We start from the raw sequence: 19,962 nt of genomic DNA on the forward strand, positions 1-19,962 counted from the left end.
ATGGTTGCTTTTGTGATTGGAAGCCTGTGTCCAGTGGGGTACCTCAGGGATCGGTGCTGGGTCCCTTGTTGTTCGTGATCTACATAAATGATTTGGATGAGAATGTAAAAGGTATGATCAGTAAGTTCGCAGATGACACGAAAATTGGTGGGGTGGTAAATTGCGAGGAGGAAAGCCTCCGGCTACAGGACGATATAAACGGGTTGGTCAGATGGGCGGAAAAGTGGCAAATGGAATTTAACCCTGAAAAGTGCGAGGTGATGCATTTTGGACGGACAAATAAGGCAAGGGAATACACAATGAGTGGTAGGACCCTAGGAAGTACAGAGGGTCAGAGGGACCTTGGTGTACATGTACATAGATCCCTGAAGGCAGCGGAGCAGTTAGATAAGGTGGTTAAAAAGGCATATGGGATACTTGCCTTTATTAGCCCAGGCATAGAATATAAGAGCAGGGAGGTTATGATGGAGCTGTACAAAACGCTGGTGAGGCCACAGCTGGAGTACTGTGTGCAGTTCTGGTCGCCTCACTATAGGATGGATGTGATTGCTTTGGAGAGGGTGCAGAGAAGATTCACCAGGATGTTACCTGGGATGGAGCGCCTCAGCTGTGAAGAGAGGCTGGACAGGCTGGGGTTGTTTTCCTTGGAGCAGAGAAGGCTGAGGGGGGACCTGATTGAGGTGTACAAAATGATGAGGGGCATAGATAGGGTAGATAAATAGGAACTTTTCCCCTTAGTGGGGGGGTCAATAACAACGGGGCATAGATTCAGGGTAAGGGGCAGGAGATTTAGAGGGGATTTGAGGAGGAACTTTTACACCCAGAGGGTGGTTGGAATATGGAACTCAATGCCTGAAAGGGTGGTAGAGGCAGGAACCCTCACAACATTCAAGAAGCATTTGGATGAGCACTTGAAATGCCATTGCATACAAGGCTATGGACCAAATGCTGGAAAATGGGATTAGACTGGACAGGGATGGATGGGCGGCGCAGACACGATGGGCCGAAGGGCCTCTTTCTGTGCTGCAAAACTCTATGACTCTATGACTCTATAACCACCACCATGTGTGATGGAGTAGCAGACTGAAACGCCATACTGTCATTTATTTATGCAATTCAATTCAAGTCAATTTAATAAAATAAAAAAGCTGTTTCATATTCCACTAGCATCTTGTAACCTGTATAAAAGCAGATGTGTTGTGGGACATCACAGAAACAGAATGGGATAAATCGGAGGATACTATCAGGCACAATGCAGTTTTGCGATAATTCGATACTTCAGCTTGTTTAAGGCCTGAAAGGAAGTTAGATGGTCAGCTGTTCACTAACATAAGTTCAAGGCCAAGGTGGTGGGTTTCACAGTCCCATTAAACAGGAGAAGTGCATGTGTGGGGATAGGAGAGACATTAAGGAAAGATGCAGAATCAGAGCTCAGAGAGGGCGGACCCTCAGGTGTTTGAACGTCGTGACCAGGGGAACTGTGTGATGTAGCATCTGAACTGATGGACTTGATCTTAGAGACTTCATCTTTGTAGAGAGATTAGAGAAGCTGGGATTGTTCTCCTTAGAGCACAGAGGTTTAAGCGGAAATTCACCAGAATGACTTGGATTTGTGTCATTAGAGCAGTGAATGTTAAGTGGAAATTTAACATAAAAGTACCGGGAATGAAGGACTTCAGTTATGAGGAGAGACTTGAGATATACGTTGATCTCCTTAGAGCAGAGAAGGCTAGGTGGAGATTTAGTTGTATGATTCCTGGGGAAAGGGACTTCAGTTATGAGGAGAGATGAGAGAAGCTGAAGTTGTTCTGGTGCAGTCTGCGAGGAACTAAGAAGTGGATTTAAATACAGTTAATAATAGTTTTTGAAAATATTTCAGGCTAAAGCTAACACTGAAAGAAAATGTTGAAAACAGAAACCTATTGTGTCAGCTCAGAAGCACTTTACCTCGGACAATGAGGAATTTAATTTAAGGAGGAAAATACATTTTGACAATATTTCTTTTATGTTTCTGGCCATATAATTAATTAATTCTGTGTTTACCACCACAGATAGAATCAGCAAATCACAGAACTTTCCAGCAGCGCTGGAACCACAGCACCATCGTGTCTGTGCTGACTCTTTGCCAGACCAATCACATTAGTCCCACTCATATGTTTTTTCTTCAAAGTCCTGCAAGTTTTTCACTTTGGATCATTTAGCCCATTCCATTTTGACAGTTACAATTAGAGTTCCATAGAGGGAGTGCAACGATGGTTCAACAGATTGATTCCTGGGATGGGGGGATTGTCCTATGAGGAGAGACTGAGTAGTCTAGGCCTATTTTCTCTAGAATTTAGAAGAATGAGAGGTGATCTCATGGAAATATATAAAATTCTTAAAGGGCTTGACAGGGTAGATGCAGGAAGGATGTTTCCCCTGGCTGGGCCGTCTAGACCCAGGGGCCACAGTCTCAGAATAATGGGTCGGCCATTTAAGACAGAGATGAGGAGACATTTCTTCACTCAAAGGGTGGTGAATCTTTGGATTTCTGTATGCCAGTGGGCTGTGGCGGCTCAGTCGTTAATTATATCCAAGCAGAATATCGATTAATCTTTGGATATTAATTGAATCATGGTGTTTAGGGATAGTGCTGGAATGTTAGATGTCCTACTCCTGCTCCTATTTCGTATGTTTTTATGTTCTTAATATACATTTAGAGATAATATTCCACTTTACATCTCGTAAACTGTAAATTTAGTGGTATTATATACAAACACAATGGATGAAATAGAATGATACAATCCGCCTAATAACCCTGTATTGTGCGGCAAATGTAACTGTGCATTGAAATCAATGTAGTTTGTTTCTGAGTCCAATTAATTTAAAGAAATTAGCCGACTTTGAAACAATAAGAATAAAACTCAATTTTGACGTGAATGAAATCCATGTGTTTTATATTCACCATTTCATTCAACTGAAAATCAAGTCAGCTTGGAGCTTGGTTGGAAATGCAGTAAACTTTAAATTGTAGTAAACAGTGAGGGGGATAGCAGCAGACTTCGGAATAGAGACAGTCTTGTGAAGTGGGCAGGTACATTTAATGTAGTGAAATCTGAAGTGATGGAATTTAGGTAGACGAATGAGGAGAGACAATGTATAGGAAATTAAAATATATTACAGGGCGTTCCGAATCAGAGCGCACATTCACAAATCTTTAAAGGTGGCAGGACCTATTGATCAATATGTTAAAACAACCTTTAAGATCTATTGCTTTAATAGTAGAGACATAAATACAAAAGGAAGGAGGTTTGCTAAACCTTTGTAAATCACAGGTTAGGCCTCAGCTGGAGCATGGTGTCCAATTCTGGCCACCACACATTAGGAAGGATCTCATGACCTTATAAATGATGCAGAGGAAATTTAGCAGAATGGTAGAAAGATTGACAGAAGTTAGTTATGTGGAGAGACTGGTGAAGCTGGGGTTGTTCTCCTCGGTACAAAGCAAGCATGTACCCATAAGGAGGAAATATGGGGCTTCCAAAGCTACAGCGCTTGGATGAGAAAGACAATGGAGGTTAAATTAAATTATGACAAATGTCAATTGCAGAATACAGCAGAACACCAGGTAGAATAGGGAGAGTGCAGGCGGAAATTGAAAAATTACATAAGAAGGGAAAGGGGAGCAAATGGAAACAAATTAGCGGGTAAAATGTATCATTTATAAGCATTAAAGTAATGTTGGGGCCGATTAATGTCAAAAGAGGAAAGATTCTTGTGGAGGCAGAGAGCATGACTGGGGTACTGAATGAATAGTTTGCAGCTGTCTTCACTTAGGAAGATGATGAAGTTAATGTTGCAGTAGATGTACTGGATAGGATAAAATAGATAGCAAGGATGTAGAAAATAAGTTGCCGATATTTACGTTAACAATTCGCACGATCCATATGGAATGTATGCTACATTGCTGAGGGAAGTAGTGGAGGAGATAGCTGAAGGTCTGACCACGATTTTGCAAAGCTCCTTGGAAATCAGAGTGGTGCCCAAGGACTGAATCATTGCAAATATCATGTGACTGTTCAAAAAAGTGGAGAGAGATATACCGGTTAATGCCAGGCTAATCAGTCTACTTTCAGTGGTGGGAAAACTACTGGAGACCATTGTTAAGGACAATATTAAGTCTGACTTACAGAAGCATGGTGTAAAAAGGAACAGTCAACTTGGAGCTGTTCAAGAAATATCATGTTTGACTAACTTGACTGAGTTTTTTGAAGAAATAACAAACAGGCCATGCAGCCGATTTTGTATATCTGGAATTTCAATTAATATCACATAACAGATGCGAAATGTAGAAGCACATGACAGTATAGGCAGGATGGTAAATTGAGTACGTAATTGGCTAAGGGATAAGAGGCAGAGAGTAGTGTATTTGCCTTAAAGAAACAAAACACCATTAAGGGATGCACAGATACAAAAATGGTCAATTTTAATGGAGTGAAACCATCATTTAAAGACAAAGCAAGCACCTGGGTGGAGTCTGTGTACAAATAATGAGCATCTTTACAGATTTCCACATGCGACCATACCACAAAACACAAGGCTATCGTGGAATCTCCATTATGGATTAGATGGAGGCAGTAACGGTAGGAATTCAGATTGGGAAAAAATTGAGTTGAAGAGATAAAGTCTAAATTCTGAGCACCAAAGGCAGCTGCAGCATTGTATTGCTTGAAGGACATTCGTCTCAGCCCACTGTTCAGATCTGTTTCTCAGTGATATGCTCAGTTCCAGCAGTCTGAATGAGGAAATGGAATTGAAATAAATTCTTATATCTGAAAGCTGCCTGAATTATTCACCAGAAAGATTTAGATATACAAGCAGTATACACACGCTCAATGATAGCAAAACGTGCCTGAAGTTGAGAGGCAAGATGCTAAAGAGAATGAAAAATAAGCAAACAAAGGGAAATGCTAAATACTGCAGAGAACAGCAGCAGCAGTTAGTTGTGAAATCGGAAGTCAGCGGTTTCAACTCGAAGGAACTTCAGTTCAAAGAAAGAGGAACAAAGCTGCTCGCAGAAAGAACAGTGTCTCAAAACAAGCGAGACAACTACAATATATTTAGTATAATATACAGTGACTGTATTAAAAATTCAGTTTCTCTCGCGAAGTGTCCAATACCCCCGGCATTATCTGTTCATGTTTGAGTGCAGACACTGAGTGGGTTGCTTGACCTGAGGTCAGCAGTGGTGAGCCCGGCAGAACTTTACCCTCCTACCGCGCATGCTCGCTCTGCAGCAGGCAACAGATATCAAAGTGCTGCATCACGACTTTTGGCAGAGGCTTCCTTCACTGTCCTCAGAGCACTGAGCTGAATGGTAGCGCCAGTATCCGCTTGTTGGAGATCAGGGAACTCAGCAAGGAGCCGATGTTGACCATTCGGCCTTACATTTATGTACTTCTTAGGTCTGCACTGCAGGCACTAACTGAGCTATCGGGGGATCAGTATGCTCCACTATTCTCCTGACAATAAACATTATTCTCCAAATTAAGTCGAGTAACAATTTAAACCGTGCTTTTTCAAACCGAGAGATGATGACTTAGTTCAATTTATCCAATAAGGCCTTTAGGAGACAATTGTTCACGCAGTGATTGGACACAATAAGGAAAATGGGATCACATGGTGCAGTTGCGGTGAATAACATAGATGCATTTAATTTGAAACTATTTGGTAACATGAGGGAGTTAAGAATAGGAGAATATGCTGATAGTGTCATCTGAATAGATTGGGAGGTGTCTGATGTGGAGTATAATCAATGGCATAGACCTTTTGGTGCCGAATGGCCTTGTCTCTGTGCTGTTATTGCAATGTATTCTATTTAATTCTCAGGCTGAATTTCACAGTAACAGTAAATGCTGTAAACAGAAGCCTATGGTTTCAGCTCTGAATCGCTTCACCTCGGACAGAGAGTAATTTAACCCCTGACAGTAAGAACAGTGGTTCAGAACCGAGAATGTGTTTAAACACATTTAAAGAAGTACATTGTGGCAATCTTTCTTATACAATTTCAACTGAAAAATTAATAAATTCTTGTATAATCCACCACCGTGTGCGTTGCTTTAGCCGACTGGAAATCCATACTGTCGTTTATTAGTACAAATTGATTCAATTATTAAAATAAAAATAGTTATTTCATATTCCACCAGCAACTTCCAAACTTGAAAAGGGGATGTGCTTAGGGACATCACACAAACAGAATGGGATAAATCGGAGGATACTATCAGACAGAATGCTGTTTTGCAAGTGAATTACAGTAACTGAAGTGACAATAATTCAATACATCAGCTTGTTTAAGGTCTGAAAATAAGTCAGATGGTCAGCTGTTCACTAAAAATAAGTTCAAGGCCAAGGTGATGGGTTTCACAGGCAAACTAAACAGGGGAAGAGCATGCGTGGGGATAGGAGAGAGATTCGGGAAAGACTCAGAGTCAGTGCTCAGAGAGGGCGAAGCCTCAGAACTGTTTGAGCGTTGTTATCAGGGGAACTGTGTGATGTAGCAGCTGAACTGATGGTCTTGATCTTACAGACTTCAGTTATGTAGTCAGAGGAGAGCAGCTGGGATTGTCCACGTTGGAGCGCAGAGGTGTAATTGGAGATTCACCAGAATGGCACCAGGCCTGAGCAACTTCAGTTATGCGGAGAGATTAGAGACACTTGGATTTGTCTCCTTAGAGCAGAGAATGTTAAGGGGAGATTTATCATAAACATACCGGGAAAGAAGTACTTCAGTTATTAAGAGAGACTAGAGAAGATTAATTTTTTCTCCTTTGAGCAGAGAAGGCTAGGTGCAGATTTGTCAGTATGGTACCAGGGAAATGCACTTAATTTATGAGGAGGGATGAGAGAAGCTGGGGTTGTTCAGGTGCAATCTGTGTGGAACTAAAAAGTGGATTTAATTACCGATAAAAATAGATGATGAAAATATTTCAGCCTGAGGTTAACAGTGAAAGAAAATGCTGACAACAGAACCCCTGGTTACAGCTCAGAAGCGCGTCACCTCGTACAATGAGGAATTCAACCCTGACAGCAAGGGAACGGCATCAGACCCAAGAATGAGGATAAACATATTGAATGAAAATGCACTGTGACAATCTCTCTGATATAGTTTAACCGTATAATTAGTTAATACCTTGCTTACCACCACAGATAGAATCAGCGAAACACAGAGCCTGACAGCGGAGCAAGAGGACATTCGGCCCCTCGTGCCTGTCCTGGCTCTTTCTCAGACCCAAAACATTAGACCCCCTCATATGTTTTTCCTCATAGGCCTGCAAGATTTTCCATTTGACACATTTACACTATTCTGCTTTGACATTTACAATTAGAAGTGCACTAACAGAATGATTCTCAGACATTCAATTATTAATGAAATTGAATTCAAGACACTTATTGCAATTATATAGGGCCCCAGTGAGACCAAACCTTCAAATTGTGTACAGTTTTGATCTCCTTACCTAAGGCAGGATATACTTTCCATAGAGGGACTGCAACGTTGTATCAACAGACTGATTCCTGGGATGGGTGGATTGACCTATGAGGAGAGATTGAGCAGACTAGGCCTATATTCTCTAGAGTTTAGAAGAATGAGAGCTAATCTCATTGAAATATATACCATTCTTACAGGGCTAGACAGGGTAAATGCAGGAAGGATGTTTCCCCTGGCTGAGGCGTCCAGAACCAGGGTTCACAGTCTATAAATACATACTCAGCCATTTAGGACTGAGATGAGGAGTAATTTCTTCAATCAGAAGGTGGTGAATTTTTGGAAATCTTTACCCCAGAGGGCTTTGGAGGCTCAGTCGTTAATATATTCAAGTCCATGATCGATCATTTTTTGGTTATTAAGCGAATCAATGGGTATGGGGATAATGCGTGAAGGTGCAGTGGGGTTCAAAGATCAGCCAAGATCTTGTTCAATGACGGATCAGGCGAGAACGGCAGGATGCCCTATTTCTGCTCCTATTCTTATGTTCTTATGTTCGTAAAATATATGAAGAGAAAATGTTCCACTTTACCTCTCGTAAACTATAAATTAGGGGAATTATATAGAAACACAATGGAAGAAATAGAACTGTACAAACGACTACTACACAACTATTGTGCTGCAAATACAACTGAACATTGCAATCAATGTAGTTTGTTTCTGAGTCCAAATAATTTAAAGTAATTAAACGATATTGAAATAAAAAACTTTAAATTGCATTTGGAAGTGCATGAAAGCCAAGTGCTTTATATTCTCCATTTCTTTCATCTGAAAAGCAAGTCAGCTTGCAGCTTGGTTGGAAAAGTAGTAAACTTGAAATATGTAGTAAGCAATGCACTGTATAGTAGCAGACTTCCGGAGGACAGAGAGAAACTGGTGAAATGGGCAGGTACATTGCAGCTGACATTTAATACAGAGAAATATAAAGTTTTGGAATTTGGGCAGACGAAAGAGGAGAGGCAGTGTATAGGAAATTATAAAATATTACAGGGCGTTCAGAAACAGAGCGCACATAGAAAAGTATTTAAATGTGGCAGGACTCGTTGATCAATGTGTCAAAAAAATCTTTAATATCTTTTGTTTAATATTAGCGACATAATATATAAAAGGAAAAAGGGTTATGCTAAACCTTTGTAAATCACATGTTAGTCCTCAGCTGGAGTACTGTGTCCAATTCTGGCCACCACACATTAGGAAGGACCTGATAACCTTGTAAACGGTGCAGAGTAAATTTGCCAGAATTGCAGGAGGATAATCAGAATTCAGTTATGTGGAGAGTCTAGTGCATTTTGGATTTTCCACCTTATGGCATAGAAGGTAAACGGAAAATTTACCAGAATGGTAGCAGGGATCATGGACGTCAGTTATGTGGCGGGATTAGTGAAGCTGGGTTTGTTGACCTCATGGCAGAGAAGGTTAAGCGAAGATTAACCAGAATGGTAGCAGTGATGATGAGCTTCAGTTATGTGGAGAGACGAGTGAAGCTGGAATGATTCACATTATGGCATGGAAGGTTAATGGAAGATTAACTAGAATGGTAGCAGGGATGATGAACTTCAGTTATGTGGAAAAACTTGAGATGCTGGGATTATTCACCTTATGACAGAGAAGGTTAAGTGAATATTTACCAGAATGGTACCAGGGATGATGAACTTCAGTTATGTGGAGAGACTAGTGAAGCTGGGATTGTTCACCTTAAGGCAGATAAGGTTAATGGAAGAATAACCAGAATGGTAGCAGGGATGATGAACTTCAGTTATGTGGAGAGAGTTGTGAAGCTGGGATTGTTCACCTTAAGGCAGAGAAGGTGAATGGAAGATTAACCAGAATGGTAGCAGGGGTGATGAACTTCAGTTCTGTGGAGAGACTAATGAAGCTGGGATTGTTCACCTTAAGGCAGAGAAGGTGAATGGAAGATTAACCAGAATGGTAGCAGGGATGATGAACTTTGGTTATGTGGAGAGACGAGTGAAGCTGGGATTGTTCACCTTAAGGCAGAGAAGGTTAATGGAAGATTAACCAGAGTGGTAGCAGGGATGATGAACTACAGTTATGTGGAGAGACCAGCGAAGCTGTCATTGTTCATCTTATGGCAGAGAATGTTAAGAGAATATTGAACAGAATGCTACGAGGGATGATGGACTTCAGTTATGTGTAGAGACTAGTGAGCTGGGAATGTTCACCTTATGGCAGAGAAGGTTAAGGGAATATTAAAAAGAATGGTACCAGGGATGATGGACTTCAGTTATGTGGAGAGACTAGTGAAGCTGGGATTGTTCACCTTATGGCAGAGAAGGTTAAGGGAATATTAAACAGAATGTTACAAGGGATGATGGACCTCAGTTATGTGCAGAGACCTGTGAAGCTGGGAATGTTCACCTTATGGCAGAGAACGGTAAGAGAACATTTACCAGAATGGTACCAGGGATGAGGGACTTCAGTTATGTGGAGAAGCTGGAGAAGCTGGATTTGTTCTCCTCTGTACAAAGCAAGCATGTGCCCATAAGAAGGAAAAATGGGGCTTCCAAAGTTAGAGTGCCTGGATGAGAAACAGAATAGAGATTGCACTAAGCGGAGTTCAGGAGGCTTATGACAAATGAGAATTGCAGAACGCAGCATAACACCAGGTTGAATAGGGCGAGTGCAGGCAGAAATGTAAAAACGATATAAGAAGTGCAAAGGAAGCCCATGAAAACAGATTAGTGGGTAATATACACCTTTAATAAATTTTAAAGGAATGGTGGGGCCGATTAATGTCAAAAGAGGAAATATTCTTGTGCACGCAGAGAGCATGACTGAGGTACTGAATGAGTAGTTTGCATCCGTCTTCACATAGGAAGAGGATGGAGTCCATTTTTGCAGTAGATCTACTGGATTGGATAAAATACATAAAAAGAATATGAAAAATAAGATTGCGTTAATTACATTAACATGTCAGCCAATCCATATGGGAGGTATCCTACATTCCTGAGGGAAGTGGTTGAGGAGATAGCAGAAGTTCTGACCGCAATCTTACAAAACCCCTTGGAAATGGGAGTAGCGCCAGAGGAATGAAGGATTGCAAATATCATGTGACTCTTCAAAACGGGGAGAGCGATACACCTGTTAATGCCAGGCTAATCAGTCCACCTTCAGTGCTGGGAAAACTACTGGAGACCATTGTCAAGGACAACATTAAGTTCTCACTTACAGAAGCAAGCTTTTTTCAAGAACAATTGTGTTTGACTAACCTGATTGAGTTTTTTGATGAAATATCCCTGAGGGCTGATGAAAGTTGTGCCGTAGATTTTGTATATCTGGAATTGCAATTAAGTATCACATAACAGAATCACCCGAACTGCAGAGGCTCATGGTATTATAGGGGCGATAATATATTGATACGAGGGAGTGAGCAGTGGTGAATGGAAGTTTTACTGAATGTGTGGAAATATGCAGTGGTATTCCTCCAAGGGGCGGTATTAAGACCATTGATAATCGTGTTCTACCTACATGAATTGGACTTGTGTATAAGGGGTAACATTTCGAATTTTGCACTGATGGAAAATTTGGCAAGGTTATATATAGAGAGCTGGATAGCAGCAGATTCAGGAGGAAATAGACAGAGTGGTGAAATGGGCAGACTATGACAGCTGGAATTTACTGTGGCTAACAGTGCAGTGAAGCACTTTGGTAGAAACTTCATGGCGAGGCATTATAATACAAATGACAATATCTTCAAGTTGTCAAAGAGCAAAGGTAACTGGGAGCACATGCTGACCGATCATTGAATGTGGCACGGCAAATTAAAGAGGCAGTTAAGAGCGTGTACGAGATATTTGGCTTTGGAAAAAGATGCACTTAATAGATGAACAAGGAAGTCCAGCTAAACATTCACAAATTACTGGTTAGGCCTCAACTGGAGTATTGTGTAAAATTCTAAACACCGCATTTTAGAAATGATTTCAAGTGCTTCGCGAGGGATCAGAGAAAGTTTCCAGGATAATACTAGGTATGAGTGCCATCCATTGGAGGAGCTGAAATTGCTCTCCTTACAACAGAGTTATTAGCAATATATGGGGCTTTGATAGAGCAAGGAGTGATAAACTGTCGGCAAGCAAAGTTCAAAGATTTCAGATAAACAGCTAAAGTTCCAGAGCGGAGATGAGGTGAAATGATTTGACACAGAGGTTTTTTAAGATCTGGAACACACTACCTGAAAGTGTGATTGAATCAGATTCCATATAATCTTTCATATTTTGCATGGTTATGTGTTAAAACCTCGATCCTGGGACTAAATGTCTTTCTTCTGCACTGTAAGATTGAATGGCTAAATAAATAAGGCCTATCGAGACGACCATGTGTAAACAATTTCAAAAATCCATGGCTGGTATCAGGATGTGCCTTTGCCTTGAAGAAACAAAGCCATGGTAAATGATGCACAGATACACACATGGTCCATTTTGTGACTGAGTGAAACCATTACTGAAAGACAAAGGAAAGCAGCTGGGCGGTGTGTGTGTGAAAAAACTGAGCATTTTTACTGATCTCCACAATCGACCATAGCACGGAAAAGAATAGCAAGGCCACCGTGGAATCTCCCTTATGGAATGAATGGAGGTACTGACGGTGGAAATTGAGATTGAAAAAATGGAGTCTAAGAGATAAATTATCAGCACAGCAGGGCAGATGCAGCCCAGCATTTGTTAGCGGACATTAGTGTCCGCACTCTGGGCAGATCAATATCACAGTCAGATGCTCAGCTCTTGCAGACTGAATGAGGAAAAGGGGTTAAAATAAATTTCTAGGTCTGCAAGCTGCCCGAAATATTCACCAGAAACATTTAATTGCACAGACAGTACACGCAGGCTCACAAATATCACAAAACGCCTTACATTGAGATGAAAGTGTGAAAAGAGAATGAAAAATAAGCAAACAAATGGACAATGTTCAGTCATGCAGAGAAAAGTAGCAACAGTTAGGTGTGAAAACGGAAGGCTGCGGTTTCAACTCGAATGTTCACGGAAAGAAAAGTGTCCCAGAAACAAAGGCAGTGCTAAAAATATATTTACTGTAATATCCACTGTCAGATAATATTGTTCTTCTCCTCTTTCCAAACCTCCTAAATTGTAGAAACATGGAAACGTACGGCACAGGAAGCCATTCGATCCATTGTGACTGTGCCGGCCAGAAAGCATCTTCCTTTGCCCACCGGGTACATTCCTGTTCTTTTCCACAGATTAGCCGGCATTACTGAACCGACAGAAGAACCTTTAAGTCAACCGAACAACATTGTGAAACCGCACACCTCATCAGGTGATATTGTGATTTATCAGACATACTCTTAACCGTTTTATTTCAATTACTCTTATCTTTCCCCTCTCCTTTGTGAAGAAGGAGACTCACCCTGGAACATGGCTGTAAGGGCGGCGGTTTTCTGTTTTGCCCTTGGGGAGAGTGGATACATTGCATATCTGATCTCCGACGCTGCAAATCTCTCACCTCTCCCGAAAACTAATACCACTTGCACTGTCTCAATGTTACTCATGGAGAATTCAGCACAAACAAATATCCACTCTGACAGATTGCCGATCTAAAGTGGTCCACTTAGTTTGCCAGGAGTTGCTTTAATCCACTGAACTACCGGAGATCGGTCACCACCGGATTCAGTCCCACTCTCCTGCTTACATTTGCCCACTCAGTTACCTCGCAGACCCAGAATCCAGCAAAGCAGGTAATAAATTGATCACGACTCACCAAACAGCATTAACATGGCGGCTCTCTCCATGTTCTAGTGTGAGCTAAATTGAGAGATGAGAGCTGTAAGTAACGGCGACTGATTGTTATGCTCCGCCTCGCAGAAGTTCATACCAGGAAGCGTTGAGGCACTGAGAGCAGAAAGAGAGGCCGGCAGGAAGTGAGGTCATCCCCACAATTAAAGCAACAGCACTGAGTTTGTTTACAAGCTGGAATGCAGTACGGATTGGAACGTTGCAAGCTCCAGCTTTACAAAATTTGAATATTAGACAATAATAACCGGCAACAACAATCATTAGGGTTGAAAACGGGCTGCAAAATCGCTACCACCTCTTTCCACCCTGCGGTGTGACAATTCACCCCAAACAGTTTACTATCATTCTCTTCCCTGAAGGACCTTAATTATCTAGTTGACTATGTACGACCTCCCGTTGTTTCCTGTTTATTTTCCTGCCGTCAACTAATCAATTACCCCAATTTAAGATTTAAGTTTCCTAAAGTGGGATTATGAACTCATCACCTGTGAGCACCTCAACAGACTCCGGTCCATTAATCTCGGGGTGAGGTTTGTTATTGCTGTTGGGGAGGATTTACACTAACTTGGCAGGGAAAAGAGCACCAGCATATTCAAGTCGAAAAGAGGAATAAGGTGCATAAAAGAGTGCTTGTGTTAGCTAGTACTAGAGAAGACAGTACTTGAGGCGGTAATAATACAATTTTATGTAGGAGCAGACTAAAAAAGACAATGACAAATTCAGAGATGGGTTTAGAATGCATGTACGTAAACTCTCAATGTGTGGTGAGTAGCGTTTTTGAGCTAAAATCACAAATAGCTGTGTGGCAATATGATGTTGTGGCAAGAACGGAAACGTGCCATTAAAACTGTGAGGACGGGACACTTATTATTCAAGGGTACAAGGAATTCAGAAAAGAGAGCAAATGAAAAAAGGGAGGTGGGATGGCAGTGCCGATTAAGGAAAACATTGTACTGTTGGAAAGTGTGGATGTTCTTGAGGGGACAATGACATAATCCATTTGGTTAGAGTTCAGCAGCAAAAAGCGTATGATGACGGTATTCGCGTATTCTATAGGCCTCCAAAGAGTTAGAGTGATATACAGGAGCTTGTGGCGTTGCCACATTGGGGAAACACTGTGTGTATGTAGATAAACCTGTAAAATCCCCTTTTAACTGCTGTATTCCCCTCCCCCCGCAAGACAGTTGCAAGCTGAGAGGAATAAGGCACGTTCAGACTTGTCTGCTGCTGATAGAAGGAAAACCAATCAGGTTCCAGCAGGTGACCAATCCGTGAGTCATCACAGGTTTGCGGGCTTCACGAATTCAGTACTGTGTTGTGAGAGTTGGAGTAAAAACTTATTTATTGTAGCTCGCTGTGTTGCCTATTTCTTTACGCGGGAGACTGTAGTCCCCCACATTGGTGACCCTGGATGCCGACGGTCGAAGCCCCCGACTCACGCAGCCCAACAGAGGCCAGTAACGACCCGATGGCAACCAGCAGCAGCTTGATGTCGGCCGGCGCCGCGTCCTTGAAGCACCTCACCTTCTGGGAACACCAAGCACCAGCTTGGTTCGCGCACTCGGAGGCCCAATTCACCCTTCGCAGGATTCAAGATGATGAAGAAAGGTACCTCCACGTAGTCTCAGCACTAGCAAGCTCTACCACCACCGAAGTTCTCGACCTGCTGGGGAACCAACCACAGACCGGCAAGTACTCAATCATTAAGGGCCGCTTGCTGCAGGCTTATGGCCTGTCCAAGGAGGAGAGGGCCCGCAGGCTTCTCTGACTACCAGGCCTCGGCGAATCTACCCCAACCCACTTGATGAGCCGGATGCTTGCGCTCCTGGGCTCTGTACCGCAGTGCCTTTTGTTTCGGGCCCTTTTCTTCAGCCATCTTCCTCAGCAGGTACAGACTGCCCTCGCGGGGTCCCCGATCACGGACTGCGTACAACTGGCAGCCGCCACGGACAAAGTTTTCACCATCGCCCAACTCGGCTGTGCAGCCGCGAGGCTCCCCGACACCACCGAGCGCGCGCCGCCACGCCAGGCCGCAGAACTATGCTACTACCACGCGCGTTTTGGCCACAAAGCCCAACGCTGCAGAGCACCCTGCTCTTTTGATCAAACCAAGGTGGCCGCCCAGCCCAATGCACCAGCCCCGGGCCACCGCCTAGGCCTGCTTGACCGCACCCCCGCCGCCACGATGGCCATTGGCACCACAGTTAAACTGCTGTACATAACCGACTCTCTTTCTGGGCGCAGATTCCTTTGCGAAACCGGAGCCTAATGCAGCATAATTCCTGCCTCACAGCTCGACATTTAGGCAGGCCGCAGCAGCCCACCCCTCGTGGCGGCAAATGGCGCAGCCATTGCTACTTTCGGAAAGCGACGGGCCGAGGTTTGTTTCAATGGCCAGCGATTTATGTGGGATTTCGTGATGGCCTCGGTGGCACATCCTTTGCTGCGCGCCTATTTTCTTTGCGCCCACGGACTCCTGGTCGACGTCCGCGACAGGCGCCTGATCGATGCAGCAACTTTCGCTTCACTGGCCTGCCAGCAGAGCAACAGCCCAGCCCTCGTCGGGTCCTGCTCCGCCCCGGCGCATGACAACTACGCCCGCCTACTCGCAGATTTCACTAGGCTCACACAACCGACCCTCTCAGCCACGGCAGCCAAGCATGGGGTCGAAGATCACATCGCCACTACGGGACCACCAGTGTTCGCTCGAGCCAGACGCCTGGACCCATCCAAGATGGCGGTGGCCAAGAAAGAATTCACCACGATGGAAAAACTGGGCATCATCCGCCGCTCGAACAGCCCTTGGTCATCCTCCCTCCATATTGTACCCAAGACGGGCGGTGGCTCTCGCCCCTGTGGCAACTACAGATGGCTCAACGACGCCACCACGCCCGATAGATACCCCATTCCGCACATCCAAGACTTCTCGGCACACCTAGCAGGAAAGTCCATCTTTTCCAAGGTCGACCTGATTCGCGGCTACCATCAGGTCCCCGTCTACCACGCAGACATCCAGAAGACGGCGGTCATCACCCCCCTTCCGACTGTTTGAGTTCCTGCGCATGCCCTTCAGGCTTAAGAACGCCGCACAGGCCTTCCAACGGCTCATGGACTCCGTCCTACGCGACCTGAACTTCCTGTTCGTCTATCTGGATGATATCCTCGTGGCCAGTACCAGCAAGGTCGAGCACATTGCGCATTTGCGCTCCCTTTTCCAGCACCTCAGCCAACACGGTCTAATCGTCAACCCGGCCAAATGCCAGTTTGGAGCAGCCCAAATTGACTTTCTCAGCCACAGAATCTCGCCAAGGGGAGCCATTCCCCTACCTTCCAAGGTGCAGGCGGTGGCGGACTTTCCCCAGCCCACCTCGGTTAAGGCGCTGCAGGAATTTTTGGGGATGGTCAATTTCCATCATCGGTTTGTGCCCAGTGCCGCCGCACTCATGCGCCCCCTCTACAAAGCCACCAGGGGCAAAACGGGCAAAGAGCAACTCACCTGGTCCAGCGAGATGGCGACAGCCTTCCACCAGACCAAAAGCGCCTTTGCCAACGCCACAGTACTGGCCCACCCCATCCCGGGCGCCAAGACCACCCTCACCACGGACGCTCGGATTACGCCGTCGGCGCCGTCCAGCAACAGTGGGTTGAAGGCGTGGCAGCCACTGGCATTATTCAGCTGACAGCTGCGCAAGAACGAGAAGGCTTACAGCACATTCGACAGAGAGCTGCTGGCCCTGTTCCTGGCAATCCGGCACTTCCATTTCCTTCTGGAAGGCCGGCCGTTCACCGCATTCGTGGACCACAAGCCGTTCACTTTCGCCATGGCCAAAGTAACCAAACCCTGGTCCGCGCGCCATCAGCGCCAACTCAACTTCATCTCGGAGTTCACCACGGACATCCGCCACGTCGTCGGCAAGGATAATTTGGTGGCCGACTGCCTCTCAAGACCCTCGTTCCACGCAGTGCACCTGGGCATCGACTACACCGGCATGGCGAGAGACCAGGCTGCCGATGCGGAGATCCAGGCCCTCAGGACGTCAACTACCAGTCTCACCCTGGCCGACATCCACTTCCACGCAGCTGGCACAACCCTCCTGTGTGATGTCTCAGTCCCTTCGCCTAGGCCGGTCGTTCCATCCGCCTGGCGCAAGCGAGTTTTCGACATCATCCACGGCCTCTCACATCCAGTAATGCGTGCGTCTCAGAAACTTATGTCCACGAAGTTCACCTGGCCTGGACTCCACAAGGATGTGAGAGACTGGACCAAAACATGCATGCCGTGTCAGCGTGCTAAGGTCCAGCAGCACACCAAGGCACCATTGGAGTGTTTCCCGGTTCGCGAGAGGCGTTTCGACCACGTCCACGTCGATCTGGTAGACCCTTGCCGCCATCGCATGGTTTTACACACCTGCTCACGATCGTCGACCGCACCACCAGAAGGCCCGAGGTGGTTCCCCTCGCCTCCACCACCACGACTGACGTCGCGCGAGCATTCGTCTCGACATGGGTGGCCCGGTTCAGTGTGCCGACCGACATATAACCTCCAGTTCACCTCACAGTTGTGGAATGCCATCATTGCCGGCCTCGGCACCAAGTTGCACAGGACAACAGCCTACCACCCGCAGGCCAACGGGCTCTGCGAGCGCTTTAATCGTTCTTTGAAAGCCTCTCTCTGCGCCAGCCTGGTCGATACCAGACAGATCGACAAGCTACCCTGGGTTCTCCTCGGATTGCGTACCACGCCCAAAGAGGACCTCCGCGCCTCTGCGGCCTAGATGGCCTATGGCTGACCACTCAGAGTACCAGGCGACTTCCTCCCCCTGACAACGGAACCGTGGTCGGCCGCCAAACAGCTTTCCCTGCACCAGGACGCGGCCCAGCAACTCTGTCTAGTGCCCACTTCGCAACACGGCCCGCAGCTGTCCTACGTGCCTCGAGACTTCCGACATGCGGAGTTCGTCTTCGTGCACCGGGACCTGCACAGAGGCCCACTGCAGGCACCATACACCGGCCCCTTGCCAGTATTGGAGACAGAGGAAAAAGATTTTCTTATCGATGTCGGCGGGAAGCCGGACCTTATTTCAGTAGACCGCCTCAAACCGGCGCACCTGGACCTTAGCTTCCCGTTTCGGTCGGCTCTTCCCCCATGGCAGGGCAGACCTCCTGTGTTGGCGGCGGCCCCAGCAGAGGACCAAGACATGCCAGAACCTTACTTTCCAGCCGCCGCCCCACCTTCGCCGGCAGCCTGTTCAGCCAGCCCACCAGCAGACCATCCGCCTGACCAGCCGACGAACCAATCGGCCGACCTCCCAGACAGCCCTCCTCACACGCCAGATCGCTACTACAGCCGCTACGGCCGCTTGGTCAAACCTCCGCAGAGACTGACTTTTACAGTTAACGAGGATTCTGGGCGGGCGTATGTGCCGTTGCCACATTGGGGAAACACTGTGTTTATGTAGATAAACCTGTATAATCCCCTTTTAACTGCTGTATTCCCCTCCCCCCGCAAGACAGTTGCAAGCTGAGAGGAATAAGGCACGTTCAGACTTGCCTGCTGCTGATAGAAGGAAAACCAATCAGGTTCCAGCAGGTGACCAATCCGTGAGTCATCACAGGTTCGCGGGCTTCACAAATTCAGTACTGTATTGTGAGAGTTGGAGTAAAGACCAATATCTTGTAGCTCGCTGTGTTGCCTATTTCTTTATGCGGGAGATCGTAGTCTCCCACAAGCTAATCTGCAGGGAAATTGCAGAGACATGCAAGAGCTTTAGAGTGGTGATATTGGGGCACTTGAGTTACCCAAATATCGATTGGGATATTGCTCCGGTAAAGGGAAAGCAGGGGCAGGAATTTCTGAAATCAAGAGTGGAGTTTCTATACTGGAATAGGGCTAACTTCAATGGGATGTGAAAGGATCTAGCCCTGGTAAAATTGAAAAACAAAGACTGACAGGGAAAACTGCAACGGAACAATGAGTGATCTTTAAGGAGGAGATGATCCATTCCAACAAGGGCTCCTTGGATGACGAGGGAGATAGAGAAGATAATGAAACAAAAAAGGGGTTGCATGATGCATGTCAAGTGAATTCTTCAAAGGAGAACCAGACGAAATGCAATAAGTTGAGAGGGGAAGTGATGATGAAAGGAAGATTGACAAAGAGATAATATGATAGTAGAATGGCAGTTCACTAAAATCTTCTACCAGCCTGTAAAGTGTAAGCGGATAGTAAGAGACGGTGTGGGGCCTATTAGAGACAAAGAAAGTGCTATTATGCTTAGAGGCGCAGGGCAAGGCTAGAATATTCAATGAGCACATGTTATCAGTGTATAATAAAGAGGTGAATGCTGTCAAAATAACGATAGAAGAGCAAAAGCGAGAAGCAACAGAAGGGTTGAAAATTGATAGACAGGATGTACTAGAAAGATTGGGTATGCTTAGAGCGGACAAGTCGCCTGGTCTAGATGTCTTAAATCGCAGGTTGCTAAGGTAATTGGGGGAGGAGATAGCGGAAGGGTTTGCCATAATTTCCCAATCTTTCCTAGATGTGGGGGTGGTGCCTGAGGGTTGGAAAGTGGCAAATGTGACACCATTGTAGAAGAAGGGTGTAAGGAAAATCCTAGTAGCTACTCCTTGTCAGTTAACATAAGTGGTGGGTAAAGTTGTAGAAACAAT

General features: G+C 45.3%; 1 protein-coding gene across 2 annotated transcripts in view; it reads right to left on the reverse strand.

Annotated features, from left to right (window-relative positions):
* Positions 1-13,392, reverse strand: part of LOC147087276 (Fc receptor-like protein 5) — an 81,772-nt gene extending 68,380 nt beyond the window's left edge. Inside the window, exon 1 of one of the 2 annotated variants that reach the window (XM_085978217.1) lies at positions 13,256-13,392. In XM_085978217.1, coding sequence (XP_085834343.1) covers positions 13,256-13,286 — 31 coding nt within the window. In that variant the 5' untranslated portion in view covers positions 13,287-13,392. The remainder of the gene's footprint in view (positions 1-13,255) is intronic. The other variant, XM_085978216.1, reaches the window with a different exon arrangement.
* Between the last annotated feature and the right edge of the window lie 6,570 nt (positions 13,393-19,962).

Source organism: Somniosus microcephalus, unplaced genomic scaffold (assembly GCF_052327205.1).
Source record: "Somniosus microcephalus isolate GS21.2 unplaced genomic scaffold, FLI_Smic_1.0 unresolved_chr6, whole genome shotgun sequence".
In the NCBI taxonomy this organism is placed as follows: Eukaryota; Metazoa; Chordata; class Chondrichthyes; order Squaliformes; family Somniosidae; genus Somniosus; species Somniosus microcephalus.